This window comes from Prunus avium, chromosome 8 (assembly GCF_965620075.1).
Source record: "Prunus avium chromosome 8, drPruAviu1.hap1.1, whole genome shotgun sequence".
Classification (NCBI taxonomy): domain Eukaryota; kingdom Viridiplantae; phylum Streptophyta; class Magnoliopsida; order Rosales; family Rosaceae; genus Prunus; species Prunus avium.
The window spans coordinates 31,119,623-31,142,740 of record NC_142291.1 but is presented as its reverse complement, the minus strand read 5'-3'; the positions used below and the strand labels follow the sequence as shown (position 1 = coordinate 31,142,740).

At 39.9% G+C, this 23,118-nt stretch overlaps 2 protein-coding genes across 2 annotated transcripts; both read left to right on the top strand.

The window, feature by feature from the left end:
* Positions 1-10,776: 10,776 nt before the first annotated feature.
* LOC110749520 (disease resistance protein RPM1-like) lies at positions 10,777-13,392 on the top strand. Its single transcript, XM_021949631.2, has one exon. The coding sequence runs from the start codon at positions 10,792-10,794 to the stop codon at positions 13,390-13,392; it is 2,601 nt and encodes an 866-aa protein (XP_021805323.2). The 5' UTR covers positions 10,777-10,791.
* A 6,214-nt stretch (positions 13,393-19,606) lies between these two features.
* Positions 19,607-22,839, top strand: LOC110749519 (disease resistance protein RPM1-like). Its single transcript, XM_021949630.2, has one exon. The coding sequence runs from the start codon at positions 19,732-19,734 to the stop codon at positions 22,537-22,539; it is 2,808 nt and encodes a 935-aa protein (XP_021805322.2). The 5' UTR covers positions 19,607-19,731; the 3' UTR covers positions 22,540-22,839.
* Positions 22,840-23,118: the final 279 nt, after the last annotated feature.

Below are 23,118 nucleotides of genomic sequence, written 5' to 3'. Positions count from 1 at the left end.
TCGCACCATTATATGTTCTACGCTAATTAGGAAATGGATCGCTGAAGAGTTTATAAAAGAGCAGAGAGGTAAAACATTAGAAGATGTTGCGGAAGAATACTTGACTGAGCTTATCTAAAGAAGCCTAGTTCAAGTGTCATAGTTGATAACAAAGGGGTGCGCAAAAAGTGTCAAGTCCATGATGTAATGAGGGAGGCCGTGATCCTTTTAAAGGCTGAAGATTTAAGGTTTTCTGAAGTTTTGGAGGAAGATTCAAGATTCAATGAAAATTGCATACATCTATCTGTTTATAGCAATGCATATAATGTTTTTGGAAGCATTGAAAAGTCTCGTGCCCATTCCTTGTGCTCTTTCAATGGCATAGGTGGGCCACAAAATCCTTTTACTAGCTGTTTTAAATTGTACAAAAGATTCAAGCTGTTGAGAGTACTAAGCTTTAAAGATAGACTACAATATTCTTGAGGAAGTTGGATACATATACCACTTGAAGTATTTGAGCTTGAGGAATACAAGAGTGAAAATTCTTCCAAAATCCATTGGGAAGCTCGTGAATCTTGAGACTCTAGGATTTGAAGCAATCCCTAGTGCATGAGATACCAAATGAAGTCAATAAGCTTTCAAAGCTTGGAAATCTTTTAGTATACAACCCAAACAGGAACAAAAATTCAAGAGGTATTCCAGTTAAACAACAAGCTGTGGTGATTCACGAGGGGATCGATTGTTGGGGAAACCTGCAAAAGCTGTATGTTATGGAGGCAACAGATAGCCTAGTTAAACAAGTTGGGAATTTGAGGCAGTTAAGAAGGTGTTTGGGCCCAAATTTAGCACGCCGAAAACAAAAGCCCACACCATCTCCTAGGCCGCTTGTATCAGACGACCTCAAGCCCATCAGCACGACCCAGCCCATTAAACGAGTGGACAGGCCAAGAACACGGCCCAAAACATTAAAAGGCTTGGGAACAATAGGAATCAGAAAAAAACTTGGGCCTCGAAGAAATCCAAAATTAGGCTCAAAAGCAAACTAGACTCAAGCTGGCCTTCAAAACGGAACAGTCCCACGTGATCCCTGACTTGGAGGAGTCAATAATTTCGGCTGAAAACTGAAAATAGAACAGGAGCAGGTATAAAAGAACAAAAAATCTAAAGTAGCTTGTTGCCAGAAGATTAGAACCCGCTTAGTTTATCTAAAAGATATTCTGATATTTTGGAGGAATGCCATTTTCGAGGATAAGCAGACTATGTTTTTATAAAAAGAGAGATAAGCGGGAAACAGGAAGCTGTCCAAAAGCTGAGAGCCAGCCATCTCCAAAACTCCAGACCTTTTGCAGAAGCAGGTGGAATGGAAGAACAGGCATGGCACTCCATCAAAAATACAGAAGTGGTCACCTCAGGAACTAATCGTTGAGTGCTTACTCGCCAGAAAATGGATAGAACCCCTGTTTATTTCATTTTAAAATTAAAAAGATCTTTTGATTACTTGCCGCCCATTCTCGGAGGAACACTTCCTATATATACAAGAGAGGGTGAACAGAGCAAGGGACAATCAATCAACCAACCAACCAAAACTCAGTCAAAAGACAAACACTCAAATGATCACTTGATCACAAAAATCCTAAACAAGTTCCAACAGACTTCGAGCCTGAAATATTCAAAAGCTTGCCAACAAGCTTGCAGAATCATCCTGTCTTCTCCCAGCAAAGACAAGTTTAAATCGCTACCTCTGGTTTGAATCCCAGTTCGCTAGTCAACAATAACGAGGTTTCTCTCGTTACAAATTTGGTTCAGTAAAAGCCAAGCTAAGCAGAGTTTCGAGTTTCCTCAAATATGAAAAACTCAACAAATTTGTGAAGAGCCCTGACTAAGCAGCACAGGTATTACAGCCCATTTCCAGCTCGAGTCCAGCCACTTCTGCCCCTTTCAGACTGGAGAAGTCCCAGTTCTGCCCATCCAAAAGCCTTCCAGGGTTCGAAATAGATTAAAGCTCTGCCAAACTCAAGCTTTGGTATCGATTTGCAGCTGAAGCCTAGCAGTTGAAGTTGTTAAAAGTCCAGTCCAGCACAGGCGTACCCAGTCCAGCCCAGAACAGAGGCAACTATCCAGACAGAAATGGAAGCACAGCCCTCTTCTTGTCCTTGTATAGTCAGTTTTTCCCTTTTTGAGTCTTGTAAAAGGGAGTTCTGCCTAAAATTGGTTCAATCTGTCATCTTTCATTCTGGTCAGAACTACCGGTTTTTATACTGAGATAAATTGTAAAAGTCCTTACCAGTCTAAGGCATAGAAAAGAACTTACTTGGGAGATATTCCTCACCCAAATTCACAATCGTTTGGTAAAAGTTAGTAACTTGGGGCGCAAGTTATTTTTACCATAAGTCTGTTAGGATTGAAAAATTGCTAACAGTGGCACGCTCAACACATAAAGAAAGTTAATTCACTGACCAAAACATGGTCTTTGAATTAATGGGGAACTTTGCCCTGCCATCTCAGGAAGTAAATCAAAACGGGTGAACAGAAGGTTCAGCATTCAAAAGCCGACCGGCAAACAGGGGAAATATTTATGCGCCTCCATTGCAAAGATGTCTCACTTGGAATCATTAGAAGTAGTAGCAATAAATGGCAATGAAATTATTGATTTACAGCGTATCTCCTCTCAACCTCCACATCTTCAAACTCTCTCTTTGATTGGGTGTCTAGAAAAGCTACTTGATTGGATTGCAGGACTTTGTCTTTTAACTCGATTAGCTTTATGTTGGTCGAGACTTGTCGGGGATCGTGATACCTTAAAAGTGTTGGAAAAATGGCTCACCTAAAGGATACAAGTAGGTTTTGGAGCTCAAAGGGAGAATTTGAAACTGCCTAAAAGCGACTGGTCGCTGGGAAGTTACGACCGGTCGTTTATGGGCAGATTCGAGGTCTGGAGCTAAACCAAGGAGCGACCGGTCGCCAGTTCTTTGCGACCGGTCGCAGGAAGCATGAGCGACCGGTCGCGTGACATTTGCGACCGGTCGTTTAGAAGCAGAATTCAAAGTCTGGAGGGAAACTTCTGGCGACCGGTCGCCCATTCCTGACGACCGGTCGCTCCAGTCGTGCTGTGACGTTTCCTTACGTGTTTTCAACTGTGTTTTCGATGGCTATCGCTTTCCACATGATTTCAGAGGCTTAGTGGGTCACTTCTGAGTTAAATGAATGTTGACTACCTGCTGGATAAGTTGGGAGAGCACTCATGGCTAGTTGGTTATCTTATTTCAAAGAGATCACTCTCCATTTTCTGGTGTAAGTGGGAGGTGGCTGAGTGGGATATCATTTACCTACTTGATCTGACATTTAGTCGAAGTGGTGACTAAAGGAAGGAACGTGGAGGACAAAGATTGTGTCTTATCTTATGTCCATTGGCTTGTGTAGGAAATGGGGTGAAGTAAGATAACACAAGAGGAGAAAACAAGTTGGATAATTAGGAAGTGGCTGAAGCAGAAGTTTAGTTTTCTTGAGAGAGTTTCAGAAAAAGCCAAGGGGAGAGCAAGAAAGTTCTCTAAGTGTATCAAGGTGTTGAGCAAGGGTGTGAGAGAAACAGATTGTGAGGGTAGTGTTCTAAGGGGGTTTCCTTTTGTAAACCAAAGTTGTAACCTATCTTCATTAGTGAAATTTCTCAAGGTGATCACCAAAGAGGATGTAGGCAATTTGCTGAACCTCTATAAACACTTGTGTCATTTGTGCTTGGTTAATTTCTGTGTGTGTGTGTAAGACTCATCCATCATTGAGTTCTTTGTCTAAAGTCCATCAACAACAAGATATTTAAGGGCAGTGAGTTAGTCATTAATTCACAACAAGTGGTATCAGAGCTGTGTTTGGCAGCTGGAGCTAGTTCTTCTCTTGGAGTGCTAGTGTGTTGAAGATGGCAAGTGACATGGAAGCTGAGAGTGGTAGCAGTTCACAGCATCTGAAGCCACCACAGGCAGCAAGCATGACGGTGGAGTTAAAGCCTTTCACAGGGAAGGAGAACTTCACTCTTTGGCAACGAAGGATGAAGTCAGCTCTTACACAACAACAGCTCCATGTTGTGTTGGTTGGCAAGGAGAAGAAGCCAGCAGGCATGACGGATGATGAGTGGGGAGTTCTTGACGAGTTAGCCAGAGGAGCTATCGAAAACTATCTCTCCGATGAGGTGCTCATCAACGTGATAAAGGATACAGCGAAGCAAACATGGGAGAAGCTCGAAGAGATGTTTGCAGGGAAATCGTTGTCCAACAAACTCTTCCTCAAGGAAGAACTCCTGAATCTTAAGATGGAGGAGGGAGGAAATCTAATGGAACATCTAAGTAGTTTCAATAGATGTGTTGCTGACTTGCAGAGAATGGATGATGGATGTGAATTATAGTCCGGAGGATAAGGCTCTTATGTTGTTGACATCCTTACCTTCGTCCTATAAACACTTTCGAACCACTCTTATGTTCGGAAAGGTTACTCTTGATTTTGAGCCTGTGGTGCAAGACATCATGACACACCATAGGATGACTCAACGTTCGGGAGAAAACTCTCAAGGCGAAGGTCTAGTTGCAAAGACCGGAGAGAGAGGCCGTTCAAAGAAGCGTGAAGGCAAGAAAGGCAATAGAGGAAGGTCCAAATCCAAGGCGAAAGATGGTTGTTTCGAATGTGGGTCAAAGGAGCATTGAAAAAAGAATTGCCCCATATGGAAGGAGAAGAAGAACAAAGGGAAGAATGCAGCAAACACAGCTGAGGATGTCACAGAAAGTGATGGTGAGCTTTTGTGTGTTAATAGCAATGTTAAAACAAATGCATTGGCTAATTCTTCAAGGTGTTCCTCTTCCGATTGGATTTTGGATTCCGGATGCTCATATCATATGTGCTCAAACAAGGAGTGGTTTGACACGTATGAGAAAGAAGATAGCAGTGAAGTGATGATGGGGGATGGCTCAATGTGTAGAGTCAAAGGCACCGGTACAATCAAGGTGAAGATGCATGATGGGGCTGTTAGGACGCTTGGAATGGTAAGGCACGGGTGTGCGTAAGAATCTCATTTCCCTTGGAACTCTTGATAAGAATGGTTATTCATTCAAAGCAAATGGAGGGAAACTCATAGTCTCAAAAGGTTCACTTGTGATTATGAAGGGAGAGATTCAACCTAACTCTCTATATAGGTTGTGTGGTACAACAATCATAGGTGGAGCAGCTGTATCTACAAGCAAGGACTCGGAAGATGAAACTCAGCTTTGGCATTTGAGGCTAGGGCACATGAGTGAGAGGGGCATGCAGGAACTACACAACAGAAAATTGTTGAAAGGTGTTCAAAGTTGCAAGCTTGAGTTCTGCAGATTTTGTACCATGGGAAAGCAATCAAAAATAGCTTTCAAGCAGCGAAACAAAGAGGAAGAAAGCACGGGTGTGCTAGATTATATTCACACGGATGTATGGGGGCCATCACCGGTTAAATCGAAGGGTGGAGCTTGCTATTTCGTGACTTTCTTGGATGATTTTTCCAGGAAGGTTTGGGTCTACTTCATGAAGGAGAAATCTGAGGTCTTCACCAAATTTAAAGAATGGAAGGCGGAAGTAGAGAACCTAACCGGAAGAAAGATCAAGATCCTAAAGAGTGACAATGGTGGTGAATATAAGGACAGCAAGTTCCTTGAGTTTTGCAAAAGTGAAGGCATTAAGAGGCACTTTACCGTGAAGAAGACACCCCAACAAAATGGAGCTGCGGAGAGGATGAACCGAACTCTCATGGAGCGTGAGAGATGTATGAGAATTCATGCAGGGTTGCCCGAATCTTTTTGGGCAGAAACAGTTAACCACGCTGCCTATTTGGTTAACCGATCGCCTTCAAGAAATCTTGAGTTCAAATGTGCAGAGGAGGTATGGTCTAATAAGTCAATCGATTATTCGAATCTTAAGGTGTTTGGGTGCAGTGCATATGCACTTATTCCAAGTGATGAAAGATCCAAGTTGAAGCCAAAGTCTCTTGAATGCATTTTCATTGGATTTGAGAGTGGTGTGAAGGGCTACAATCTGTGGGATCCAGTGAACCACAAGAAGATACTCAGCAGAAATGTTGTGTTTGATGAGAAGACCATACCTATGAACAAAGTCAAGAATTCAGAGGCAAAGGAGGATGTTGTTGAGAAAGAAACAACCATTGAAGTTCCACTCAAGAAGTTGTCAAGAATGACTTCACGGAAACAGCCAACTGAAGACGTTCAGGAGGAGGTGGAGTCTGACATTGAAGAGGAAGAAGCTGGGCAGCATCAACAACACACTCAAGAAGAAGAAGAGGCTCAAGAACAGGTGGAGCCATCATCTATAGCTCGATCCAGGCCCAAGAGAACTATCAAACCACCTCAAAGGTTTGGATGGGAGACGGATGCAGTTCACTATGCCCTAAATGCTAGTGAAGAAGAACCAACCACGTTCCAAGAAGCTGTTGAGAACAAGGAACGGGAAAGTTGGATGGAAGCTATGATGCAAGAGATGGAATCTCTACACAAAAACTCAGTTTGGGAGTTAGTTCCTAAACCCAAAGGTCGCAAGGTTATTGGCTGCAAATGGTGTTTAGGAAGAAAGAAGAAATGCATGAGAAAGGTGCCACCTTATTCAAAGCTCGGTTGGTGGCAAAAGGATTCTTGCAAAAGGAGGGAGTTGATTATGATGAAATCTTCTCTCCGGTGGTGAAACATACTTCTATACGACTACTACTCTCCATAGTAGCACAAGAGGACATGGAGGTGGAGCAAATGGATGTGAAGACTGCTTTCCTTCATGGGGAATTGGAGGAAGACATCTACATGAGCCAACCTCAAGGGTTCATTGAAGCAGGGAAGGAGAATCTGGTTTGCAGGTTGAAGAAGTCTTTGTATGGGCTGAAGCAATCTCCAAGGCAGTGGAACAAGTGCTTCGATTCTTACATGATGAAGATTGGGTATAGAAGATGTGAATCTGATTGTTGTGTTTACTCTCATGCATTCAAGGATGGTAACTTCATCCTTCTGCTTCTTTATGTTGATGACATGCTAATTGCATGTAAGGACATGTCAAAAATCCAGAATTTGAAGACATTGCTTGGAAGGGAGTTTGACATGAAGGATCTTGGTGCTGCACAAAAGATCCTAGGAATGGAGATAAGGAGAGACAGAAATGAAGGCAAGTTGTGGCTGTCACAAAGCAAGTACATTTCCAAGGTACTTGAAAGGTTCAATATGATGGATTGCAAGCCGGTGTCTACTCCTTTGGCGGAGCATTTTAAGTTAAGTGCAAAAGAATGTCCTTCTACGAATGTGGAGAAGGAGGAAATGAGCAAAGTTCCATATGCAAGCTTGGTAGGGTGTCTCATGTATGCAATGGTGTGCACACGCCCTGACTTAGCCCAAGCCGTTAGTGTGGTGTCAAGGTATATGGCGAATCCTGGAAGACAACATTGGACAGCAGAAAAATGGATTCTCAGGTACTTGAAGGGCACCAAAAGGCTTGGGATATTGTTTGAAAGACAACAAGGAAATGCATGTTTGTCGGGGTATGTAGATTCTGATTATGCAGGAGATTTAGACAAGAGGAGATCCACCACAGGATATGTCTTCACTTGTGGTGGAGGACCGATTAGTTGGAGAGCGGTGTTACAATCGGTTAGTGCCTTGTCTACTACGGAAGCGGAGTATATGGCTTTAACGGAAGCTTCAAAAGAAGCAGTATGGCTGAAGAGATTGGCAAAGGAATTCGGGATAGCTCAAGACTTGGTGGTGATTCAAAGTGACAGTCAAAGTGCTATATGTTTAGTGAAGAATCAAGTGTTCCATGGAAGGTCCAAACACATTGATGTGAGATACCACCGGATAAGGGATTGGGTGAATGATGGAGACATCACTATAATGAAGGTTCATACAAAGGAGAACGCTTCAGATTGTCTAACAAAGCCAGTCACAACAGCAAAGTTCAAGCATTGTTTGAGCTTGCTCAATCTTGTTACATGCTAAAGATTGAGGTGGAGTTCTTGAGAGTTATCAGGACGATTCTCAAGACATTACAGATGTCCTAGAAGGCAATGATGTCCACAAGGAGTATTAGGCTCGCCATGGTGGAGATTGTTGGAAAAATGGCTCACCTAAAGGATACAAGTAGATTTTGGAGCTCAAAGGGAGAATTTGAAACTGCCTAAAAGCGACTGGTCGCTGGGAAGTTACGACCGGTCGTTTATGGGCAGATTCGAGGTCTGGAGCTAAACCAAGGAGCGACCGGTCGCCAGTTCTTTGCGACCGGTCGCAGGAAGCATGAGCGACCGGTCGCGTGACATTTGCGACCGGTCGTTTAGAAGCAGAATTCAAAGTCTGGAGGGAAACTTCTGGCGACCGGTCGCCCATTCCTGACGACCGGTCGCTCCAGTCGTGCTGTGACGTTTCCTTATGTGTTTTCAACTGTGTTTTCGATGGCTATCGCTTTCCACATGATTTCAGAGGCTTAGTGGGTCACTTCTGAGTTAAATGAATGTTGACTACCTGCTGGATAAGTTGGGAGAGCACTCATGGCTAGTTGGTTATCTTATTTCAAAGAGATCACTCTCCATTTTCTGGTGTAAGTGGGAGGTGGCTGAGTGGGATATCATTTACCTACTTGATCTGACATTTAGTCTAAGTGGTGACTAAAGGAAGGAACGTGGAGGACAAAGATTGTGTCTTATCTTATGTCCATTGGCTTGTGTAGGAAATGGGGTGAAGTAAGATAACACAAGAGGAGAAAACAAGTTGGATAATTAGGAAGTGGCTGAAGCAGAAGTTTAGTTTTCTTGAGAGAGTTTCAGAAAAAGCCAAGGGGAGAGCAAGAAAGTTCTCTAAGTGTATCAAGGTGTTGAGCAAGGGTGTGAGAGAAACAGATTGTGAGGGTAGTGTTCTAAGGGGGTTTCCTTTTGTAAACCAAAGTTGTAACCTATCTTCATTAGTGAAATTTCTCAAGGTGATCACCAAAGAGGATGTAGGCAATTTGCTGAACCTCTATAAACACTTGTGTCATTTGTGCTTGGTTAATTTCTGTGTGTGTGTGTAAGACTCATCCATCATTGAGTTCTTTGTCTAAAGTCCATCAACAACAAGATCTTTAAGGGCAGTGAGTTAGTCATTAATTCACAACAAAAAGCCCTACAATGTCTGCCAATTTATTGCAACTTGTGATCGAAGAGGCATTTAGTTGTGAGGAGCTACATTTTGAAGGAGGATTTCCAAAACTCAAGGAGCTCGGTCTTACAAACTTGAATGTCTTAAAGTTGATGAGAATTCACATTGGAGCATTGCCTCTTCTTGAAAGTTTGATAATTGGACCAAGTTCGCAACTGCAACAGGTGCCATAGGGCACCCACAACCTTGGAAATCTAATATTCCATGATATGCCTTCTCAGTTCCTAGATGGGATTCAAGTTCAACAAACAGAGCACCGTGTAGGTCCTAAAGTATATTTTATGAAAAATGAACGTGGAAGAGCCACAATCACATAAGAACTAGATTCAGCAGTTTTTGTGTAGGCTGTAGGATTATCTTTCTTTTGTTTGATTTATAAGTTGTAATGGAAGGTGGCAATGGCTCATTGGCTCACCGTGCACTTCGGAAACAATTTGTATTCTAAACTAAATGCCTCCATTCGTTTCTTAGATGGTTGTCTGCATATTAATGCATTGCCTTCAGAATACAATGAATAATATCGCGGCAAGTCTCTAGTTTCATTTTGGATGAAAATGTACGTATTATCTGTTCAGCATATAGTCCTGGAAATCTGTCAAACAACTGTATTGTCCACTGCTCAGCATATGATGAGGGTTTTGACCCAAAAGAAAAGTAAAGCAATTGCAGAAGTTGGGTGGTTTGGTTGAAAACGTAATTACTTGTAGCAGTGGGCAAAGGAAAGGCCTTAAATTTCACCACTCATCATCTACCAAACAAGGAAAAATAATAATCAGCTTACTCCTTATTGGACTGGAGAAATAATAATCAGCAAACAATAAGAAAAATAAGTTGCCGTCATGTTGTGCTTGTGCAGCATTTTAAGTTAGTGGTAGAGCTCTCTCCTCTGTTTTTCTTATCATCTACTCCCTTCTCCAACGTACGGCCTCTTCCTCTCTTGGCTTCATCTCTCTCTTCTCGTAAGTGCTGTTAATTTTCTCTGTTCTTATTTCTTTGATTATTTTGTTGATTTTTCTTAGTATTCTCAAACATCCATTTTGTTCTATCTTTAATTTTCTCATCAGTTTTTCATATTTCAAATTTCTTTGGCGAATTAGATTTGGATTAGGCTTTACCTCTACCTAAACTGATAACATCATCCCCACGCCATCAGATAATTTAGTGATAAATTGACCGCAGTGCTATTGAAGACAGTTTTTTTATATGCAAGTCAAGCTCAAGAGTCAAGACCTGGATTATTAACTCATAAGAGAAAATACAGCCGGTGTATATATAACTATTTATTTTCTTTTTCTTGAACAAGATAACAAAAAGTTTAGAATTAGTTCAATGACTTATCCTCTAATACGAGTAGTACATTTTTTTTTTTTTGTGTGTGTTTATTTTTGTTGTCTCAGAGCAGACTAGCTGAGTGATGTCACAGACTGCAGTGAACATTGTCATTGACAAGTTGGTTCCACTGTTAAGGGAAGAAAGGAATTTGTTGAGAGGCATCCATGACGACGTTACAAGTATAAAAGATCTCCTAGAGAGCATGACATCTTTCCTAAAGGATGCGGATGCAAAAGCAGAAAGGGCAAACATGAGCAGCGGTGTCAAAACTTGGGTGAAGCAAACAAGGGAGATGGCCACTCACATAGAAGATGTCATTGATGAATACCTACGTCACATAGCACGTCGTCGTAACACACGTGGATTTACTGGTTTTATTCTTAAAACAAATCATTTTGTGAGAGGGCTATTTGCACGCCATGAGATAGCCTCGGAGATTCAACTTATCAAAAAACGTGTCCTCCAAATCCAGCAAACAAGTGTAGCATATCGCTTCAATTCAACAGAGCAAACTTCATTTAGCTCTTCAAGGAGAGATGATATGTTATTTGACCCGCGAATGGCTTCACTTTACATAGAGGAAGCTGAACTCGTTGGTATTCAGACTTTGAGAGATAAACTGATAGGTTGGTCGATAGGAGGAGAGGTAGCATCTAGACGCTCAGTCAGTTCATTGGTTGGCATGGGAGGTCTGGGAAAGACCACTCTTGCAAACAAAGTCTACGATAACCCAAGGTTCACAGAATGGTTTGATTGGCGCGCTTGGATCACAGTGTCACAATCATACAAGAACGAAGACATACTCAGAAACATGATTGCAGAATTCCACAGGGTGAGGAAGGAGTCTGTACCAGAGGGAATTGAAACAATGGATCTGAAATTATTGATTGACACTCTGCGAGAATATCTCAAGGAAAAGAGATATGCAGTTGCTTTTGATGATGTGTGGAGCACAAACTTGTGGGAGTGTGTAAAGCTTGCATTACCCCATAACAACAATGGTAGTAGGATAATTATTACAACTCGCAAGAGTGAGGTTGCTACTTCTTGCAGAGGAGCTTTTTCTGATCAAGTGTACGACCTTGAACCATTGTCTCCAGATAAGGCATGGGAACTTTTCTGCAAGAAGACATTCCGAGTTTCCGGGGGATATTGTCCACCAGAGTTGAAAAAATTTGCTACTACGATAGTTAGCAGATGTGGAGGATTGCCTCTTGCAATTGTGGCTATAAGTGGACTTCTACAAACCAAAGGCGGGGATGTGTCTCAATGGAGAAAATTGCTTGATAGTCTTAGCTCAGAGCTAGAGTCTAATCCTCATTTGACAAATATTACAAAAATTCTTTCTTTTAGCTATTATGATTTACCATACCAACTCAGACCTTGCTTCTTATATTTTGGGACATATCCCGAAAATCGCACCATCACATGCTCTAAACTAATTCGGCAATGGATCGCTGAAGGGTTTATAAAGGAGCAGAGAGGGAAAACATTGGAAGATGTTGCAGAAGAATACTTGACCGAGCTTATCCAAAGAAGCCTAGTTCAAGTGTCATTAGTTGATGATTTTAGTGGGAAACTCAAAGAATGTCAAGTCCATGATGTCATGCGGGAGGCCGTGATCCTTTTAAGGGCTGAAGGTTTGAACTTTTCTCAATTTTTGGAAGAAGATTTAAAATTCAACGAAAATTTCAGGCACCTGTCTATTTATTGCAATGCATACAATATTTTTGGTAGCATTGAAAACTCTCGTGCCCATTCCTTGTGTTTTTTCAATGGCATAGGTGACCCACAAAATCCTCTTACTACTTGTAGGAACTTGTACAAAAGATTCAAGTTGTTGAGAGTACTGGACTTTGAAGATAGTCTTCTTGACAATCTTCCTGAGGAAGTTGGATACATGTACCACTTGAAGTATTTGAGCTTGATGAATACAAGAGTGAAGATTCTTCCGAAATCCATGGGGAAGCTTGTGAACCTTGAGACTCTAGATTTGAAGCATTCCTTAGTGCATCAGATACCAATTGAAATCAGTAAACTTCCTAAGCTTAGAAGTCTTTTAGCATACACTGAGGAAAAGAACAAAGAGTTCAGTTTCACTAGTCGACGAGCTGTTGTGATTCAGGGTGGGATCGAGCGTTGGGGAAACCTACAAAAGCTATATGCTGTGGAGGCATCAAATAGCCTTGTTAAAGAAGTAGGGAATTTGACACAGTTAAGAACGTTCGGAATTCATAAACTGACCAAAAAACATGGGAAAGATCTATGCGCGTCCATTGGAAAGATGCCTCATTTGCGATCATTGGAAGTAAAAGCAATAAATAGTGATGAAATTATTGATATACAACATATCTCCAATCCACCTCAACGTCTTCAAGGTTTCTATTTGATGGGGCGTCTAGAAAGGATACCTGATTGGAGTGCAGGACTTTGTCTTTTAACTCGATTAAGTTTATGTTGGTCGGGACTAGCAGGTGATCACGATCCCTTAAAAGTCCTACAAGTTATGCCTAATTTAATGCAGCTTGTGATCCATGAGGCGTTTAGTTGTGAGGAGCTGCACTTTGAAAGAGGATTTCCGAAACTGAAGGACCTTAGGCTCAGACACTTGAAAGGCTTGAAGTTGATGACAATACACAATAGAGCATTGCCCCTTCTTGAAACTTTGTATTTTGGACCTAGTCCACAACTACAACAGGTACCCTCCGGCATCCGCCACCTCAAAAATCTTAAATATCTTTTATTGGTTGATATGCCTTCGCATTTAATGGATGGGATTCATGTTCAAGAAACAGAGCATCGTGTAGGTCCCAGAGTATTTTTTACTCAGAGCATTATAGGTACTAATACATTCAGAACCATCAAAGTAATAGATTCAGCGATTTTCGTGTAATGGGCGAGACCTTTGCAAGGAAGGAAGCAGCAGGTACAGTAGCACTCATTCATAAGTGGATAGATGGATATATGGCTTTCCAACACCAACCTTGTTATTTTTCATTTTTCTTTTTCAAGTTGTAAGAAGAGTAGTTTATTTTCTCCTTTGCTTATTATGTAATAAAAGGTGGCAATGGCTCAATGGCTCTCACCTTGGACTTTGCAAACATTTAAACGCATTTCCTTCCATCTTCTTTGTTGAACATGTTTATATTATATATCCCTATGTTAATACTAATTTCAATGCATTCTGGATAGTAATCTCTCTCTCTCTCTCTCTCTCTCTCTCTCTCTCTCATTTATAGGGTTTTTTAGGATTTTGGCTTTGTTCTTGGAATAGATTGTAATGTGTCCTTTTCCCCTAACTTTTGTTTGACGTTGTAATGTGAATTGTTATTTGGGTATTGTTGAATTGTTTTGCTGTTGAAATTGGGTTACATTACTTTTGGTGGTTTTAAAGGGATTATCATTGTGAAGTTGCGAAGGGGGCAAGAGCTGAGGCTAAGGGCCATTGCCAGAAAAGGGATTGGCAAAGATCATGCCAAGTGGTCACCTGCAGCCACTGTCACTTTTATGTACGAACCAGATATTTGAATCAATGAGGAGTTAATGGATACATTGACTCTTGATGGGAAGAAGGCTTGGGTTGAAAGTAGTCCTACCAAAGTCTTTGACATTGATCATAAAACCGAGAAGGTTGGTTGTTTCTCACATTTGTGCTTCTTTTTAATGGATGTGATAATTTGATTTTGTGCTACGAGTGTGTCGATTGTAAAGTTGGCTTGGGAAACATCGTATAAAGGTCATTGCTTTAGATGCTTCTTGTGCTGGTTATCTGTTTCCTTACCTTAGTGGTTCAATTATATAAGCATCATTTGTTCGCTTCTCGCTTGGTCTTACTATACTAAGCATGAAGACACATTTAATGGAATCCAGTTCACCTTTCCCTGATTTGTGTTTTTTGTGTTTGGTGTGTGAACAGACAAAAGAAAAAAAATATATAGTAAGAGGAGGAAGAAAAGTCAACAAACAAAAAAGAAAGTGGCGTTGCACAGCCTCTTTTGCTTGAATGATCTTTTGTTTGTGCATATTGACAAAATAAAGGATGACGGCCAACATAAAGGAAAGGAAAAGATGCCAGCTAAGGGGAAAAGGAGTAATTAAAAATAGGCTTATGGTCCTTTACGTTTACGAAATTATCACGAATGGTCCTTGAGGTTTTTTTGTGACACTAATAGTCCTTAACGTTTTGGGTTTTTTATCACAAATGGTCCCTGCCGTTATAAATTCTGTTAAGTGTGATATGGAAAATAAGTGGAGCCCACATATCCAATCACATTGTGATACGTGGATAAAAAATAATTAAATAATTAAAAATGGAAAAATAATTATATTTTAAAAAAAAGCTTAAATGAAAAAATGTCTGAGGGTTAAATGTAAAAGCTATGTTTTCCATTTTTAACATATTGGCCAATTTTAAAAACTTATCAGACAAAAATAAATTAAAATAAAACATTAGAGAAAGGAAAAAAACTTGAAAAAAAAGGATGGGGGTTGTCGGGGAGGGAAGGACCCAGCAACTGAGAGGTGGGAAAGAGGGGCATGGCCAAAGGGGAGAGATGGAGACAAAGAAGTGGGGTGACCCCCGAATGGGCAGAGCTTGGTTGGAATGGGGTAAATGGCTAGGGATTGTGGGGTAGGGGTTGTTCTTGTGAGAGGAAGAGAGATATATATATTTAGGGGTGAGGTGGATCGGAGTTGGGGTGGTGGGGAGAAAGAGAAGAGAGAACAATGGTGGTTGGCAGTTGGGATTGGAGAGTAACTTTTTCTTGCAGGTGGCAGTGGGAAAGAATAAAAACAGAGGGAGAAGAGATGGAGAGCGTGGGCAGAGGGGGAGAGAGACTGAGTAAGGAAGGGGATGAAAAGTTGCAGAAAAAAAAATAGAATTTTCATTAAAAAATTATTTAATCATTTTTTTTATCCACATGTCACAATATAATTGGACATGTGGGCTCTACTTATCTTCCACGTCACACTTAATGGAATTTATAACGGCATGGACCATTTGTGATAAAAAGCCCAAACGTTAAGGACTATTAGTGTCACAAAAAAACCTCAAGGACCATTCGTGATAATTTTGTAAACGTGAAGGACCATTTGTGATAAAAAGCCTTAAAAATAAAAAGAAACAAGCCTTACGTTGGTTTTCTCTCCTAGCCTTGCTTCGCACCAACAATACTTGTTTCGGAAAATTGTTGTTTGATCTTTCGAAGAGCTATAGTGAGATATTTGAGTTAATCTCAAGTACTCCAGATAAATATGGAAGTTACAAAGTCTGGTTTTATTTGGAAACAGACTCTAGAAGAGTTTCATAGCTATCAGGTTGGCTTCAATTGGCTGCTGGGTACCAAAGCTTTTCTGATATGCATTCCTTGCTCATGGGCTAATTGATAATAAATATTAAAGGCCCGAAACAAATTAATGGGTTGTCAAAAATATTTGCCCAGTAGTTCTTAAAAGCCCAAAATATTTAATGGGTGATCCAAATAATTTCCCATTAAATTTACAAAGGCCCAAATTGCCTATTATATGGTTAATGGATCAATTTTAAAATCTTCATAGTCATATTTGGGTTCAAATTCAAATGTCAATAGTAGAAAATTCATGGGTTCATAAAAATTGTTCATTATTTTTCTTGGGCATTGACAATAAGAAAAATAGTACAAAACCATCCAATTTTTTCCATGGGTTGTCTACCCATGCAAATTTCAATGAGATTAAATTCAAATTTCTCAAATCACAAATTCTCAATTAGTGGGCCACACTTACTCATTAATTTCCAATTTTCTCATAGGTCCTATGAAAATTTAAACATCTCCAAATTGTCTCAAAAACACAAATTCTAAATTATTGGGCCACACTTATCCGTTAATTTCCAAATTTTCGAACTACGTTGGTTTGATCTCATCAAGGTTACGTAGACAGTCTAGCATCCCAAGAGACGAAACCGCAATCAAATTTGAATCACTGGTTACATCAACCAAATTCCCACAAATCAAATATCCATCTACACACAAATCAACTTGGAACTACGTTGGTTTGATCCTGTCATGGGTACGTAGACAGTCTAGAATCTCACTAGGCGCAACCGCAACCAAATTTGAATCACTAGTTACATCAACCAAATTATCCAAAATCTCAAATCCAAACAGAATCCCTAGTTTATTAAGCTAAATTCACTCAAACACTTTTTCAATACAATTCAAATCAAATTTTCCTTGTAATGTGTCTTTTATTCATTGCAATTTTTTGAACTACGAGTGGCTTGATTCCTACGAGGTATACGTAGGCACCCTGAAGTTCGACTTAGGAGCAGCTGCAAAACCAATAACACACGCTCTGTTTCTTTATGATGGAATCAAAGGGTGTTCCATTGAAGCAAAGAATTGTAACTAAGAGACACCAAGTCTCGAATGAGTCGAACATAAAATAATAAAACCCTATCATTTAATTAGTGGTGATGAAATTATATTGGGAGGTTCACATTTTTCTTCAATAAATGGGTAGATATCTACTACTTCGGGTTAAGATTGTGCCTCCGAAAGTTCTGTTTGTAGTAAGATGCGGTTTGTAGGAGGGATACACTGAGGTCATGAGGGTAGGGGTAATCGAGGCACTGTAGAATGTAAGTAATGATTATACTGGTTGTTACAGGGCTTGATTTGTGGGTTCAGTTGGAATCAGAGTGCTCAGAGGATACCAAAAGCTTGAACCAACGGACTGCGGTCCTTTATTGTATCTTTGGTCATCCCATTATATTTAAAATTGCTGCATGTTGATTTATGTGGAATACCTTGACGCGGTCGATTTGAATACCAAATATGCAATTGATCCCAAAGTAATAGATTCAGCAGTTTTCGTGTGGCACTCTCAAGTGAATGTGAATACGTCGCTTTCCTTTCCAACCACATTTTTTTTTTCCTTTCTTAAGTGGTAAACGCCCTTTTTTTTCTTTTTATGTAATCAAAGGTGCAATGGCTCATTGACTCGCCTTGGACTTTGGAAACATGTATGCTAAACAAAACGCGTACATTCATTTCTGGGAGGGTGTCTTCCTCATGTTAATTGCTTTAACTGCCTATACTATTTGCATTGCGTTTTGGATGCTAATCTCTTATCTGCGAAGCATAATCTTTTTTATGTTTTCAAGAAATTATCTTGTCTCATAATATGTAGAATGAGTTATATCTAATTCATTTTTCCCGAGGCTCCTCTGCTGATCATATATAATCTTCCATCACACGCGTGAAGAAAAAATCTAGTAAGAACATTATATTTTGATGTGCACAAGCAAAGAAAACAAAGCTAAACATAAGCAGATATCTTTTCATTGCGGAAGCAAAGAAAATTTCTCACTCTAAGAATCTATCCCATGATATTTGAAGTCTTTACCAAAATAATAATAATAATTAATTGAAGTCGGGGTTGCTTTTGAAATAGCAGCCTCCTCCGCTATCTGATTGTCTTTGAGTAATCAAAAGCTGATTCTTTTGAACACTCTCCAGTCTCCAAGGAGCTAAATAGCAATGCATAAAACTAGAGCCATAAAAAAATACTTTATCAAGGCTTAATCACTAATAAATGATGGTCATGAAAGTATTATAATAACTAGACAGAGAGGAGGGCCTCCATTATTCAGAGTAGGTGCTAAATTGAAGTTTTGTGCAAATTTAAAGGACGTAAATTAATTAGAAATTTCTTCTTGGGCTGGGTAGTAGTAGGTATATATGACACAGTTTTATGCCTAACATGTGAACTCTTTAAACATAAGGTACTAAATTGAACTTTTGTGCACATCTAAAGGACGTAAAATGAAATTAGAAACTTTTGGCTGGACAGTTGGTTTGAGTTGGCCTGCGATTCAATCAACGCTACATTGTTTTTCCCGCCCTTAAATAAGCTAAAGTTATTTAAAGAGATGGTTTTTTAATGAGAAATTATTAAAATTGAAAATAAGCAGTGATGTTGTGCAGCGTTTTAATCTAGTAGTGGTAGCTACTAACTCTCCTCTGCTTATCATCTCCTGCCTTCTCCAATGCTACATTGCATTTCCTGCCCTTAAATAAGTCAAAGTTATTTAAAGATATGGTTGTCAACGGAGGCTAATCTAGTGGAAAATGGCATTGATTTGCATATCAATTGTCTCGAGTTCAAACTCCTATGTGACTTGTGTGTGTAACTAGAGTTCAAACTCTCTCATAGTTTAGACTATCACTTGTGCATTGTGCTCAATTTAAAAATATTGTTTTTTAATTAGAAATTAAGCCAAAGATAAATTGTTTTTCCCGCCCCTAAATGCTACATTGTGTTGGCCGGCGATTCAATGGTACATTGTTTTTCCCACCCTCAAATAAGCCAAAGTTATTTAAAGATATGGTTTTTTAGTGAGAAATTATTAAAACTAAAACTAAAAATAAACAATAAGAAAATAAGTTGTGATGTTGTGCACGAAAGTATTATAATAATTAGACATAGAGGAGGGCCTCCATTATTCAGAGTAAGTGGATTAGCTGAAGAAGGTGTAACATTACAAATTTATAATTGTGACTTTTATTTGTGCTTAACATGTGAACTCTTCAAACATAAGGTGCTAAATTGAAGTTTTGTGCAAATTTAAAGGACGTAAATTAAATTAGAAATTTCTTCCTGGGCCGGGTAGTAGTAGGTATATATGATAGTTGGCTTGGCTCCTTGGCCTGCCCGTAAATGCTACATTGTGTTTTTCCGCCCTTAAATAAGCCAAATCCTTGTTTTAAAAGATAAACAACAAGAAAATGAGTTGTGATGTCGTGCAGCATTTTAAGTTAGTCAACCAGGCGTTAGCATAGCTCCTCCTCTGCTCATCATCTACTACCTTCTCCAACGCCTTCTTCCTCTCTCTCTGTGACCAGGTATCTCTCTCTTCATCTTTCCTCTTTCGATTCGAGTTATGTTCTTGTTTCCTCCCTTGCTTGTTTTGTTGATTATTTTAGTGTTCTCAAACACCGATTCTGTGCTATCTCTGATTTACTCATCAGTTTTAAAATTTTTTGGCGCATTACATTATGGTTTGTAAGGCACTAGCTCTAACTAAACTGGTAACATCGTTCCCATCAGGTATCTCTCTCTTCATCTTTCCTCTTTCGAACCCACGGCTATTGAAGACCTTTTTTTTTGGTATGCAAGTCAAGACAGAGACCACAACTCACAAGAGAAAATACAGCAGGTATATACATAACTACTTACTCTCTGTTATGTAATGGCAGAGACTTCAGTGAACATTGTCATTGACAAGTTGGTTCCACTGTTAAGGGAAGAAGGGAATTTGTTGAGAGGCATTCATGATGACGTTACAAGTATAAAAGATCTCCTAGAGAGCATGACGTCTTTCCTTAAGGATGCAGATGCAAAAGCAGAAGGGGCAAACATGAGCAGCGGTGTCAAAACTTGGGTGAAGCAAACAAGGGAGATGGCCACTCACATAGAAGATGTCATTGATGAATACCTACGTCACGTAGCACACCGTCGGAACAAACGTGGATTGATTGGTTTTATTCTTAAAACCAATCACTTTGTGAGAGGGCTATTTGCACGCCACGAGATAGCCTCGGAGATTCAACTTATCAAAAAACGTGTCCTCCAAATCCAGCAAACAAGTGTAGCATATCGTTTCAATTCAACAGAGCAAACTTCATTTAGTTCTTCAAGGAAAGATGATATGTTATTTGACCCGCGAATGGCGTCACTATACACAGAGGAAGCTGAACTCGTTGGTATTCAGACTTTGAGAGATAAACTGATAGGTTGGTCGATAGGAGGAGAGGTAGCATCTAGACGCTCGGTCAGTTCATTGGTTGGCATGGGAGGTCTGGGAAAGACAACTCTTGCAAAGAAAGTCTACGACAACCAAAGGTTCACAGAATGGTTTGATTGGCGCGCTTGGATCACAGTGTCACAATCATACAAGAACGAAGACATACTCAGAAACATGATTGCAGAATTCCACAGGGTGAGGAAGGAGTCTGTACCTGAGGGAATTGAAACAATGGATTTGAAATTATTGATTGACACTCTGCGAGAGTATCTCAAAGAAAAGAGATATGCAATCGTTTTTGATGATGTGTGGAGCACAAACTTGTGGGAGTGTGTAAAGCTTGCATTACCCGATAACAACAATGACAGTAGGATAATTATCACAACTCGCAAGAGTGAGGTTGCTGCATCTTGCAGAGAAGCTTTTTCTGATCAAGTGTACAACCTTGAACCATTGTCTCCAGATAAGGCGTGGGAACTCTTCTGCAAGAAGGCATTCCGAGTTTCCGGGGGATATTGTCCACCAGAGTTGAACAAATTTGCTACTACAATAGTTAGCAGATGTGGAGGATTGCCTCTTGCAATTGTGGCTATAAGTGGACTTCTACAAACCAAAGGCGGGGATGTGTCTCAATGGAGAAAATTGCTTGATAGTCTTAGCTCAGAACTTGAGTCTAATCCTATTTTGACAAATATTACAAAAATTCTTTCTTTTAGCTATTATGATTTACCATACCAACTCAGACCTTGCTTCTTATATTTTGGGACATATCCAGAAAATCGCACCATCAGATGCTCTAGACTGATTGGGCAATGGATGGCTAAAGGGTTTATAAATGAGCAGAGAGGGAAAACATTAGAAGATGTTGCGGAAGAATACTTGACCGAGCTTATCCAAAGAAGCCTAGTTCAAGTGTCATTAGTTGATGGTTTTAGTGGGAAACTCAGACAATGTAAAGTCCATGATGTCACGCGGGAGGCCGTGATCCTTTTAAGGACTGAAGATCTGAGATTTTCTCAATTTGTGGAAGAAGATTCAAGATTCAACGAAAATTCCAGGCACCTGTCTGTTTATAGCAATGCATACAATATTTTTGGTAGCATCGAAAACTCTCGTGCCCATTCCTTGTGTTTTTTCAATGGCATAGGTGACCCACAAAATCCTCTTACTACTTGTAGCAACTTGTACAAAAGATTCAAGCTGTTGAGAGTACTGGACTTTGAAGATAGTCTTCTTGACAATCTTCCTGAGGAAGTTGGATACATGTACCACTTGAAGTATTTGAGCTTGAGGAATACAAGAGTGAAGATTCTTCCGAAATCTATGGGGAAGCTTGTGAACCTTCAGACTCTAGATTTGAAGCATTCTCTAGTCCATCAATTACCAATTGAAATCAATAAGCTTCCTAAACTTAGAAGTCTTTCAGCATACACTGAGGACACCAACAAAGAGTGTAGTTTGACTAGACGACGAGCTGTGGTGATTCAGGATGGGATCGAGCATTGGGGACACCTGCAAAAGCTATATGTTGTGGAGGCAACAGATAGCCTTGTTAAAGAAGTAGGGAGTTTGACACAATTAAGAAGGTTCGGAATTTATAAACTGACCAGCAAACAGGGGAAAGATCTATGCGCATCCATTGGAAATATGCCTCACTTGAAATCATTGGAAGTAATAGCAATAAATGAAGATGAAATTATTGATTTACAGCATATCTCCTCTCCACCTCAACGTCTTCAAACTCTCATCTTCTTGGGGCGTCTAGAGAAGCTGCCTGATTGGATTGCAGGACTTTGTCTTTTAACTCATTTAGGTTTATGTTGGTCAAGACTTGCAGGGGATCACGATCCCTTAAAAGTCCTTCAACGTCTACCCAATTTAATGCAACTTGGGATCTATGAGGCGTTTAGTTGTGAGGAGCTGCACTTTGAAGGAGGATTTTCGAAACTGAAGGAGCTCAATCTCAGACACTTGAAAGGCCTAAAGTTGATGACAATACACAATGGAGCATTGCCCCTTCTTGAAACTTTGGAAATTGGACCTAGTCCGCAACTGCAACAGGTGCCCTCCGGCATCCACCACATCGGAAATCTTAAATCTCTAATATTTGTTGATATGCCTTCGCATTTCATGGATGTGATTCATGTTCAAAAAACAGAGCATCGTGTAGGTCCCAGAGTTTTGTTTCAGAAATCGAAAGGTAATAATAGATTCAAAACCGTCAAAGTAATAGATTCAGTGATTTTCGTGTAATGGGCGAGACCATTGCAAGGAAGGAAACAGCAGTTACAGTAGCACTCATTCATAAGTGGATGGATGGATATATGGCTTTCCAATACCAACCTTGTTATTTTTCATTTTTCTTTTCCAAGTTTAAGAAGAGTAGTTTATTTTCTCCTTTTCTTATTATGTAATAAAAGGTGGCAATGGCTCATTGTTTCACCTTGGACTTTGCAAACATTTAAATGCATTTCCTTCCATCTTCTTTATTCAACATGTTTATATTATATATGCCTATGCTAATACTAATTTCATTGCATTCTGGATGTTAATCTATTACCTGTTAAGCATATATATATGGACTAGTCTTTGGATATTTGTCAGACAATTAACTTCCTTTTTCTATAGTAAGTTGGTTGAGTTCTTCAACCTCCATACGTGTTGGCAGAGATTCGAAACTCAAAGGTGCAATGGCTCATTGACTCGCCTTGGACTTTGGAAACATGTATACTAAACAAAATGTGTGCATTCATTTCTGGGAGGGTGTGTTCCTTATGCTAATTGCTTGAACTGCATATACTATTTGCATTGCGTTTTGGATGATAATCTTTT